This window comes from Lagenorhynchus albirostris, chromosome 10 (genome assembly GCF_949774975.1).
Source record: "Lagenorhynchus albirostris chromosome 10, mLagAlb1.1, whole genome shotgun sequence".
Classification (NCBI taxonomy): domain Eukaryota; kingdom Metazoa; phylum Chordata; class Mammalia; order Artiodactyla; family Delphinidae; genus Lagenorhynchus; species Lagenorhynchus albirostris.
The window spans coordinates 90664037-90676677 of NC_083104.1; the positions used below are offsets into that span (position 1 = coordinate 90664037).

Here is a 12641-nt window from a genome sequence, read left to right on the forward strand (position 1 = left end):
GTGTCCTAAATATAAAGGCTAAAATAATAAACCTCCTCAAAGAAAACATAGGAGGCTGTCCGTGCAAGTTGAGAGTTGCAATGATTCTGCAGAAAAAATACAAAAAGTTCTAAGCATAAAAAAAAAATGGATACATTAGGCTGCAAAATTTAAAAACTGCTCATCAAAGGGTCTATTAAGAAAATGAAAAGGCAAGGCAAAGACAGGGAAAAATATTCAAGATAACATATCTCATTTCCAGATTACATAAAGAACTCCTACAAGACAAGAGAAACCCAATTTTTAGGAGACTTGGACAAATATTTCTCCAAAGAGGAACTATGAATGGCCAATAAGCACATGAAAAGATGTTCCACATCACTAGTCATCAGGGAATTGCATTTTAAAACCACAATGATAAAACAATACATACCCATTAGAATGGCTGACATTAAAAAAAAAAAAAGTACCACCTCCAAATGTTGTAGTCTTGGTACAACAACTGTGTAAAACCATTTGGTAGTTCCTTACACATAAATTTACCATATGACTCAGCAATTTCCTATGTATTTACCCTTCAGAAATGAAAACATAAGTCCACAAAAACACTTGCACAGAATGTTCATACAGATTTATTCATAACAGCAAAAAATTTTAAACAACACAAATGCCTTTCAACAGGAGAATAAACAAATTGTGATACATCCATACAATGGAACACTGCTCAGCAATAAAAAGGAAAAAACTACTGATCCATGCAAGAACATGGATGAATCTCAAAAGCTGTTTTACTCGGTGAAAGAAACCAAACGCTAAAAAGTATATACTGACTGATTCCATTTTACAAAGTTCAAGAGCAGGCAAAACTCTGTTTAGGGTATGGCAGTCTAAATAGTGTTTGCCTCTGGAGGGAGGGAAGGAAATGACTGGAATTTTTTAGGGTGGTGGAAACATCGTGTATCTTGACTGGGGTACTGGCTACATAGTGTGGACATTATCCAAAACTCAATGAAATTCAATTAAGATCTGTGCATGTAATTACAATATGTAATTATACCGCAATTTTAAAAACAAGACATAATTTTACATTTATTAAAAATATCACCACTCGGGCTTCCCTGGTGGCGCAGTGGTTGAGAACCTGCCTGCTAATGCAGGGGACACGGGTTCAAGCCCTGGTCTGGGAGGATCCCACATGCCACGGAGCAACTAGGCCCGTGAGCCACAACTACTGAGCCTGCGCGTCTGGAGCCTGTGCTCTGCAACAAGAGAGGCCGCGATTGTGAGAGGCCCGCGCACCGCGATGAAGAGTGGCCCCCGCTTGCCACAACTAGAGAAAGCCCTCGCACAGAAATGAAGACGCAACACAGCAAAAATAAATAAATTAAAAAAAAAATATATCACCACTCAGTGTAGGTAAGGTTTTGATAAAATGATCACTCTGAGCTATAGTTCTTTAAACCTTTAAAAAGTTTTAGATATTTGTATCAAGTGCCTTAAAAAAATGTGCCTACCCTGGCGGTCCAGTGGTTAGGGCTCCGTGCCTCCAATGCAGGGGGCACGGGTTCGATTCCTGGTGGGGGAACTAAGATCCCACCTGCCACATGGCGCGGCCAAAAAAAAGTGCCTACCATAAATACATAATCAAAGCACAAAAAAAGTTCTAGCAGGATAAATGAGTCGTTAAGAATGGTTATCTATTAGGGTGGGAAGGAAGAGATGGTTAAGGGGCACTTTCATTTTTTATTTGTAAATTATATGTGTGTGTATATATTTACATATACATACATATATTCAATTTACTTTTTTTAAACCCAAGATTATATTCATGTAATAACTGTGTAAAATTTAAAACAATAAAACACAGAACTCCTAAATGTTCATACCCTTTTTCTCACCATTTCACTTTGCAAAATCTTCCAAATATATTTACAATAATTATGAGTCACTTTAATAATATTTGTATCTTAAATCCCAGGCTTTTAAAAACTTGATCATAAACTTTATAGAGCTTTTCATCATTTCTTTAAAAAGAAAATATTTTGCTCATGATAACCGCATATCTTTGTGAATATACAGCAAACCACTGAATTACATACTTTAAAAGGGTGAATTTTATGCTATGTGAATTAAATCAAAATTTTCAAAAAAGAAAGCCACTTGCTTCTGAGATTACAATGATTCCTAATATTCTTTAATGTACTGATGGAACTAGAGACATTTTGTAGATGAGTGCTTTAACACATTTAAGCAATTAACACATTTTTAAACGCAAGTAATTATCAAATCCCAAAACAGGCACACTATACCAACTATGGAAGACTGCTAACAGTCCACACATATATATCTTTTTCGCCTTACTAACAAGATCCTAATTTTGATTCTGTTATAAAATATTTTCTTCCAGTTATAAAATATTTTATAAAATATAAAACACGCAACAGTTATAAAATATTTTCTTCCTTGGTCCCTACTGCTGTTCAGAGTAGCTGCATGATACTATTCTGGCCAATGAGCTATAAATAGAAATCTACTGCTGGAACTTCCAGGAAAGCTCCTGGTTTCCCAATAAAAGAGGGAGAGACTTGGCTTGGAATACCCCAGCCTTTCCCATCTTTTCTGCTTTGAAGTTGGAATGATGGCTGACAGTGCAGTAATGATCTTGTGACAGAACTGGAAACTAAAAGGAGACTTCCTTGGATACCTACACCAACTCTGGACTGCCTGTTTCTAAACTGCTTATAGTGAGAGAAAAATAAAAGCCTTATTAATTGGTTAAGCCATTGTAGTTGAGATTCTGTTATACGTAGGACAATATAATCCTGATACAATGATCAACAGAGTTATTGAAAAATATACACCATTATTATTTACTGACAACTAAACTAACACATCAATTAATTCAGAAGGAAAACCAACAGAGATCATACCTTAACAGCAGTATTTGGTTTCATACCACATCGGTACGTCCTTGCTATCTGTGGAGTCAGCTGGATTTCCTTGGTAAGTTGCCTCCATTTCCTACACTCAGGTTTTGTACATTGAACCTAGATGGAAAGTAAGAAGTCAAGATCAATGGGTTGGCACCTCGCGAGCTATAGCATTTCTATCTTCCACCTCTCACTTTGCCATCTTCTTCACATGATTTGGTCAACAACCATTCAGCACTTCCAAGTAAATACCTTTTCTTCCCCTTGCGCCATCGCCACCCATAAAATCCACTTTTACCCCATCAGTCTAATTTCTGATTCAATACTAGCTCAGGCCCCCAGAAGTGCAAAGGGGATCTTAGTACTGTTGTCAGAATGGCTTTCTAGCTCTAACCTAAGGAAACAGAGTTAAATTTAGTTGCAGGTAGTCAAAAAGTCTCACACTAAAAGCAATGTGGTATCCTGGATTGCATCCTGGAACAGTAAAAAGACACTAATGAAAACACTGAAGAAATCCAAATAAGTCTGTAACATACTTATTAGTACTGTACCAATGTTAAGTTCTTAGTTCAAAATATAATCCTGGTGTGTTAGATGATAACAGTAGGAGAAACTGGGTGAAGGATATACAGGAACTCTGTACTATCCTTGCAAATTTTCTATAAATTTAAAATTTTTCCAAAATAAAAAAGCATGCAGATATCCATCTGCAGAAGAATGAAGTTGGGCCCCTACTTAATACACATACAAAACTTAAAATGGATCAAACACCTTAATGTAAAGAGCTAAAATGATCAACTTCTTAGAAGAAAATATGAGTCAGTCTTCATGACCTCAGATTTGGCGTGGATTCTTAGATAGGACACCAGAAGCACAAGCATCAAAAGAAAAAATGGATAAACTGAACTTCAACAAAATTTAAAACTTCTGTGCACTAAAGGACACTATCAAGAAGTGAAAAGACAACCTAAAGAATAGGAGAAAATATTTGCAAATCACTTATCTGATCAGGGCCCAGTATCTAGAATAGATAAAGAACACTCACCATTCGACCACAAAAAGACAAACAACCCAATTTAAAAATGGGCAAAAGACTTGAATAGACATTTCTCCAAAGAAGATATACAAATGCCAGCAAGCACAGAAAAGATGCATTAGTCATTAGGGAAATGCAAATTAAAACCAGGAGATACCACTTCATGCCCACTAACACAGCTATAATTTTTATTATTTATTTATTTATTTATTTTTGCAGTATGCGGGCCTCTCACTGTTGTGGCCTCTCCCGTCACGGAGCACAGGCTCCGGACACGCAGGCTCAGCGGCCATGGCTCATGGGCCCAGCCGCTCCGCGGCATGTGGGATCTTCCCGGACCGGGGCACGAACCCGTGTCCCCTGCATCGGCAGGCGGACTCTCAACCACTGCGCCACCAGGGAAGCCTCAAGACAGCTATAATTTAAAAAAATGGTAAACATGAGTTGGTGAGGATGTAGAGAAATCTGAACTCTCATACATTGCTGGTGGGAATGAGAGAGGGTGCAGCAGTTAGCTATGGAAAAGGGTTATCAGTTCCTCGAAAAGTTAAACATAGATTTACTATGATCCAGCAATTTCATTCCTAGGAATGTACCCAGAAGAACTGAAAACAGATGTTCAAAAATATTTGTATACAAATATTCACAGCAGCACTGTTTGCAGTAACTAAAAGGTAGAGATGACCCAAATGTCCATCAACAGATGAAGGGATAAGTAAAATGTGGCACATCCATAGAGTGGAATATTATTCCCCCATGAAAAGGAATGAGGTCCTAATACATGCTACCACAAGGATGATTCTCAAGTGCACTACGTTAAGTGAAAGAAGTCAAATATGAAAGGTCACACACTGCATGATTCCTTAATATAAAATATCTAAAATGGTAAATCCATAAAGACAGAAAGCAGATTAGTGGTTGCCAGGGGCTGGAGGCAGGGAGGAATGGGAGGTGACTGCTGAATGGGCACAGGTTTCCTTTGTGGATGCTGAAAATGTTTTGGAATTAGACAGAGGTGGTGGTTGCACAACATTGTGAATGTACTAAATGCCATTGAGGTGTACACTTTAAAATGGTTAATTTTATGTGAATTTTTTGTGAATTGATAGTTATGTGGGGACTTCCCTGGTGGCTCAGTGGTTAAGAATCTGCCTGCCAAAGCGGAGGACATGGGTTCGAGCCCTGGTCCCGGAAGATCCCACATGCCACGGAGCAACTAAGCCTGTGTGCCACAACTACTGAGCCTGTGCTCTAGAGCCCATGCTCCACAACAAGAGAAGCCACCGCAGCGAGAAGCATGTGCACCGCAATGAAGAGCAGCCCCCCTCGCCGCAACTAGAGAAAGCCCACTTGCAGCAATGAAGACCCAATGCAGCCAAAAATAAATAAATAAATAAAATTTAAAGTTATGTGAATTTCACTTCAATTAAAAATTTTTTAAGTATGCAGAGAGAAGCTCAAATTACCTGTAATATTAAATAAATTAGCAAATCATTTATTAAATGATGTTATATTTATATTATATATGCAATTGCTAAAATATGTTTTCAAAGAACAGCTAGATAGAAAAATGATATAAAGTTAAATTAATAAAAAAACTCAGCAAAAACTTACATGCAAAGTATGATTTTAAACCTAATTAGGATTTGTATATAAAGCATAAAATTGTGTTTAAACATACACAGAAAAACATGAATAGAAAAAAGGATGAGAGAGATATGGACCAAACAGCACTGACTATAACCAGTTGGTAATGAGTCTTTAGTTTCTTCTTTACACCATAGGTTGAATTATGTGATTTCTGTACAAAAATCAAAAATGTGATTTGCTTTAACAGTTACAGAAAGAATAAATGTAATAAAAGAAAACTTTCCTAAAAATTGGTATTTTCATCCATTCCTCTTGCATTTAGCTCTACATATCCTTTACAGAACAGTAAAGCGTTGTTATCTTCTTTACCCAGTAGGGAAGCTGCTGGTCTGCCATGAAAGCCTTGGGGCTAGGTTCAGTTTTTCCATTGCTAGTCCATATTTTTTTCCATGTAGTATATTTGTCATATCCATCCTTATGGCTGAAAAAGAATAAAAATAAATATATCAAGCTATAAGTTATTCAGGTTTTCAAAACAGGTGGCAGAAATCTTACATAAAGGACTTAACCAGCCATATTTTAAGGAGGGGGGTAGTTATCATGGCACCCATAAAACAGGTGGCATTCCTATCAGTTTTAGTACTTAAAACTATCAAGAAGGGATGGTTACCTGTCTGTCCAGCACCCTCTAGTTGTCAGCATCCTCCCCCTAATCTTTGCATTCTGCCCCCATGCATTGGCACAGAAGAAGCAGCTCCTAGATTTTTCAGAATTTGCAAACTAAGGAGAATAACTGTCTCACAGCAGATGCTTTTTGAGCGCTGAGTGTGCACACACATAAGTGTACACACATGCAAACTACAGCATCAAAGTCCTGGCCCACCGGTAGTCAGCACAGGTGTGGCTGAAACAGTGGAATAATTCAGTAAGCCTGGGGGCTCAGTCATAACCATCTGACCCCCTCCACCACCCAAGCCACCATCCCTTCCACCACGGAAACCTCAAACAATTATCAGAACAAACCTTCTATAGTAATGGTCAAAGCATTCATTACAGAAATGCTCCCCACAGGAGAGGTGATACCACCGGGATGTGTAGCCATTTTTGGCACATCTGAAAACAGCAAAAACGGGTAGCTTTGGTAATGAATAAACATTTCTTCTCGTTTTGTTTTTTTTTTTAACATTTATCAAATCGTTTAAAAAAAAATTAATCAAGCACCTCCTAGGAGCCCTTTTGCCTTACCTCCAACAGACAGAATTACAACAACCAGAATTATAACAGGGGAATCCTAACAACCAGATTACAACAAGGGAAATGTAAAGGCCAACTGATACATAACAGTGTACGGTGAGGACACAGGGACTTAGATCAGTGGTACCCATCAGAAGGGCCTGGGACTTAGCAGTTTTATCAAGACGCCACGGAGTGATGATAGGGTTTTAGACATGAAAGAAGGGATGCCAGTGGCCTTGCTGCATGTGAGTGAAGGAGCGAAGTGCGGTCTTTAGTAATAACATCTGGTCCGATACTAAACAGTGAATGAATCTGGCCAGCTGGAATGGGAGCATCCAGCATGCAATCTAGTAAATACAACCTACCACACAGCTAATCATGTAGTCAAAGAAGGAAATATAATGCCACTATGAACAGTAACACCACCACCTCTTTGTGATTAAAAAAACAAAACAAAAAAACCAAAAACAACAACAAAAAAAAAACCCAGGATATGTTTTCCAGGTTTTACTGAATGTTAACTGAAGATTTTTCTCTGGAAGTAAAAGGTTATGTTTGGGTCATCCTAATAAGAATGGCAAGAGTACAGTTAGCTACACAGCTTTAAGGAGACCTGTATATATCTGTTGGAGGAGAAGGTATGTTATATGAGGGAGAAAAGCAGCACAGGGAAATAAGCATATACTTGTCTCTCCAGGGAGGTCAAGGTTCTCTCTCCTCTGCCCCCACCTCTTACCCCCATCCCATCCTCAAACTGTCCCCCCTGCCATCCCCTACCACCAGAGGTACAGCCATTGTGGATGGGACTGGAGGACACGGATTGGCAGAGTTGGGCGTGCTGTATACAAAATGGACAGACAATGTCTCTGTTGTTGGATAACAAGTATCTCTATGTATCTTCAGGAAGACTATCTTTGAGGATGAAGGCTCTCACCCGCAGGAAGGTGAGGCCAAGACCCGCCATCTAAACAGACCTTTCAGAAGCGCTGGCAAAGCACACGGGACACGCGGCTGTACAGCCGGCTTTTTCGCATTTCCTGTACTTCTTCTCTGACCCACCATCTTCATCCTCGTCTGCCGTCTCTGTGGCCTTTTTCTTCACCTGAGAAAGAACCAGCTGAGGTTAAGAGTACACCGGCAGGGCCAAAGGTAAAGGCGGTGGGAGGTTTACTACTGAAATCACTTCCACGTTAGAAGTTCTAAACGTGAAGATCAACAGCATCCTGGCAGTGGGGGAGGGGTTGATGATACAGCCATTTCCCTGAGACTGCACTGTGCAAATAACTCGCTAATTTGCTAGAAATTTAGAACTAGCACTTTGACAACAGCTCTCTGAGTAGAGAACTAAAATGCGTATGAGCTTCTCTTAGGAAAAAGCTGTTTCAACTATACTTCAATAAAAAAATTAAAAAATTTTTAAAAAGCTGTGCCATCAGAAATAAAAGCCACTCTCAAATCAAGATTTTTTTCTTTACTTAGTTATATCCTCTCAGTATTACAGATTTTAAAAACTAGACAAATTCTAGAAAAAGAATTCCATCATTCAATATTTTTCTTTAAAAAAAAAGGTCCTACAAGAGATGGCAGCAAGTAACCTGCTAACAGCACCCAACCAACTACAAGCTGAGGTCCAAATTCCTATGAATGACACCAAGCGAAGCATGATCTGGCCCCAGCTCATATCCTGGAGGCAACCCTACTACAGCTGTGATTCTCTGAACACCCCATGCTGATTCACACTCTGCGCCTTTTATCTCCGCAGTTCCCTCTGCCAGACACTTTTTTCCTACATTCTATCACTTTATCACACTGATTGTCCCAAGGTGAATTTCTTCACTAGACTGCAAGCCCCTTGAGGGCTGGAATTATATCAACTCTAATTCTTCAGTCCCAATCACAGTAGCCTGTTGTTCAAAACAGGTGCATTGAATGAATAAATGAGTGATACCTGCCTACCGGAGCTCCTCAAAGGAAGGCTATCTGGAGAATGATCAAAAGGTGCTTTTTTCTTTGTCCTCCCCCGTGGGGTTGCCATTGTATTAGAAAATCTGAAAAAAAAAAACCAAATAAACATTACATATTAGCATCTGCTAATACTTTCAACACTCTGGAGTCAAGTTATTATGTAATTTAGTTGGTAAGAGTGTATGTTCCGCAGTCAGATGGCCTGAGTGTGAAGCTATTGCTTTCAAGTTACTTAAGCTCGCTGACTACACCTCAGTGTCCTCATATATAAAATGGGCACAGCCAGAGTGTACCCTAGCATTGGTGTGAAGATTAAGTAAAATAACTAATTTAAAGCACCAGGCCTGGTATAAGTACTCAGTAAATGTTATCCATTAGTAGTATGTATATTTACATATAAAAATGTAACCACACGAATGACCAATAAACAACTGACACTGCTGTTTATAAAATTCAATGAGTAAAAATATCTCATTTTTGTTTGTAATATTCCTCTCTATCTCACTGCATCTTCTTAGTTCCTGAATTTTACTCTCTTATTATACTTTAAAAAGAACATTCATTCATTCCTTCTCAATAAAACCCAACAAATAAATCTCAGGCACACTGTCTAGTCACTACTGAATATAGGAATCTGGGTTAGATAGTCACTAATATCTTCCACTGGACAAATTTTATGAGTTCTCAAACTAGTCTAATAACAGCACAGTTAAAGAAACATTAAGAACCAAAAGTCTACAAGAAAAATAATGCATAAAACCATGAATGATTAAGTTATCATATTAGTATTTTTTCAATTAAATTCAATAAGGAATGAAAAATGCTTAGCATAAGTACTCAACAGTGTATGGATCCTACAATTATCACACATCTCCTTCCCTGATCCATATTTACTACACACACATACACTTACACAAAACGATAGCATGAGAAATAAACAGGACATACCTATGGATAAGAAAATGGAAAGTGGAAAAGTGTTTTTATCTTAAGATACAAATCCCACATATATGATCTTAATCTTGGGGAAAAGCTTTAAAGGCCCTGTAGTCCTATTGTTTCACTAGAAAGTGTAATCCTATTGTTTGCACTAACATTCATAAGTGCATTTTTCATGGATTATTAACATCACGTGTGAAGACTTTCAGTCTGCCATCTATAACAACTTCGAGAAATCTTGACACTGATGTTATGGATGGTTTTTCTTTGACTCAGTCTTCACTTTCTCAAAACCATTATGTTAGTTGTGAACAAATATATCTTACGCATATTTTGAAATGCATTACAGTTCTTTAACCATTAAAAAAAATTGCCATTAGTGCCACAGCACTCTCTATACAGTTGGATAAAGAACTAATGATTTTAAAAGTACTACTGTCTACCTATACTTATACCCAGAGAAGGCTTTCTGGATCACATTTTCAAAATTTTGTCCAATCTAACCAATCTTTTTATGTAAAACATATATCCCACATTATTAATAAAATGGACCATGAATAAAGCATGTATAAACACGTATACAGTATACATTAAGTATTGCAGCAAAAATATTTGAGTCTAATGTGGGGTTTAGGGACATAAATAAAATCAGGTTAATGCAACATTTGAAAGTGTTACCTGGGCAAGAAAGCACTCTCAAAAGAAAGCTCTCCCAAAAGAAAGCATAGATTCTGGAAATTTCATCGAACATTTTAACCTAAATGTATACTGAAAAACATGTATTTGATTGCAATGAAGAAATATGTAATTCAAGAAATGGTTAACAGGAAATGAAAACATTAGCTATAAAAGCCATTAAGAAATCTGTGTTGTCTGGGAAAAATATGATTGAAGATTTTTAGGGCAGTAATTTTGTCTCAGTTAATTATACAGTTAACAGTTATGTACCTTCATCCTTTTTTTGACACTTACTGTAATCTCTGTATTTTCACTGTTGCTGGGTTCTTGGGGCTTAAAATAGAGGAAAAATATTTAAGTTGGAAGGACTACAGTTAATTGTGCTTTTAAATATATAGTCTTAGAAATATGATCAAAAGTGTCATTAAAACAAATTAGTTTACTGGAAGTGCTTTCCCACCTGGTTCTTCAAATTAATAAACTCACCTAACGTTAAGTATGATCAATTTGTTTCAGGTTCAATATGACTTTATAGGCATATTTCTTCCTAATTTTAAATTCATAGCTTTGGTTTTCTTTCAGTGTGACAAAAGAAAGAAAAAAATGGTTGGGGGGGCATAAATATATAGGTGAACATATCAATGTCTAGATTTCTACTTTAATAATTCCCAGGATTTTTTCAGAAGTAGCTTATTCAAAAAACTTTTTTAAAAGACACAGAATTCATAAAAATATGAATCTAAAGAACTCCAGGTTGGAATAAAAATTTATAGTGGTGTTAGCATAATTTCTCAAAACTGGACAAAATACTAGAAACTTCTTCAGAGACAAAAAGAGCAAAAGTTTCCCTTTGGGCCACCTGAAATTCTACCCACAATAATCAAATTTTCCGAAATATGGATCCAGTTCAATTGCCCGAATGCTTTGTTGACTACTTTTTCTGCGTGGAAGATAATTATTAATGGTCATTTTCTCCTGTACCTCCTGACGAAACCGTCCCTCCCACTCGCTTTCCTTTTACTAAAATAGGTTTAAAAAAAAAAAAAAAACCAACCAAAGTGTAAAAGCCTCGAGTTGTGTGTGCACAGGTGGAGTGACGGATCTCCCCAAAGGGAGTGGTCTATGGACGCCCGTACGCTCTCCCGAGGGAGGGCTGGGCCTCCAGCTGGCTAGGTTCCAGACCACGCAACCCCAACTCATTACAGCTGGGCCTGCCCATTCCTTCCTCTTTCACCTGCCGGCTGCTAGGCTGTTGACTAACAGCTACCGTAATCGGGCCGCCCCCTAGGGGTCCCAGGTCCCGGCGGAGTTACCCCAGCAACCTGGCAATGCAGATCGCGTCTCAACGCGAGGTCGCGGCGCCGCAGTCGAACTAATAACACCTGCGAGGCCGTGCCGGCTCCTCGGCGCCACGCTCTTGGCTGGGAAGAACAGCCAGGGAGTTCCTACTCCCGGACTGTAGGTCCCCCGCCTACTCCCCGCAGCAGGTACTCCCCAGGTGACAGGGCACTGACAGCCCCCAGGAGGGAGCCCCAACGTTCCCTGTGCCAGATGCAGCCGCCACGCTTTCTGAAAAGCTTTCTCGTCTCTTCTCCGAAGTCGAAGCAACAGCCTCTCCGGGCTCACCTTTGCTCTGGAGGCGTGCAAGGAGTCGCGGCGAGAAGGCACCGCTGTACAGAAAGGAAATATTGCGGGGAGGGGGGGTTAGGAGAAACCCGCAGCACCGCGATGAACCGGGGAACCCGGTCGCTGCAACACCCCAGCCCGGGAATTTCCCCTTTCTCCGGCTGGGATCCCCACCTCTCACCCCCTACCAATCCGGGGAAGGAGGTATAGCCCCGAGGGCACCGGTCCGCCTCCCACCCGGGCAAGGAGCGCTGCACAGGGGCAGGAGAGCGTGCACCCCGGCCAAGCTGCTTTGTGCAGAGCTGTCACCCGAAATCCACCGCCGCCCTCACGCCCGCCCCCGGAGCCGCGTGCCCCCCACCTCAGAGCGCAGGCGAGACCTCGCGCGCCGCCCAGAGCCGCGGGCGCCTCTCCGAAGCCGCGCGCCGAGCGCACGAGACTGCAGGATCCGCGCAGCGAGCCGCAGCCCCCGCTCGGCCGCCGCCGCCGCTGCTTCCGCCCCTGTCACGACGTGACCCGGGGTGGGAGGAGCCGGCGGGAAGAGGGAGGAGTAGGGTCCCCGCCTTCGCCTTCGCCGCGCTACTCGCCCCGCCCTGGCCATTTCCGCCGCTGAGCAAGCCGGGGAGCGTGGGGAGGGGGGCGGGGTCTGTGCGCCACGGGAG

At 40.3% G+C, this 12641-nt stretch overlaps 1 protein-coding gene across 9 annotated transcripts in view; it reads right to left on the reverse strand.

Moving 5' to 3' along the window:
* Positions 1–12481, reverse strand: part of KDM1B (lysine demethylase 1B) — a 55856-nt gene extending 43375 nt beyond the window's left edge. For 2 of the 9 annotated variants that reach the window (XM_060163603.1, XM_060163594.1), the window contains exons 1-8: positions 12341–12481; positions 11980–12023; positions 10648–10686; positions 8720–8819; positions 7746–7873; positions 6559–6648; positions 5905–6016; positions 2910–3026 (exon numbers count right to left, since the gene is read on the reverse strand). In XM_060163603.1, coding sequence (XP_060019586.1) covers positions 2910–3026; positions 5905–6016; positions 6559–6648; positions 7746–7873; positions 8720–8806 — 534 coding nt within the window. In that variant the 5' untranslated portion in view covers positions 8807–8819; positions 10648–10686; positions 11980–12023; positions 12341–12481. The other 7 variants (XM_060163597.1, XM_060163598.1, XM_060163601.1 and 4 more) reach the window with 7 other exon arrangements.
* Between the last annotated feature and the right edge of the window lie 160 nt (positions 12482–12641).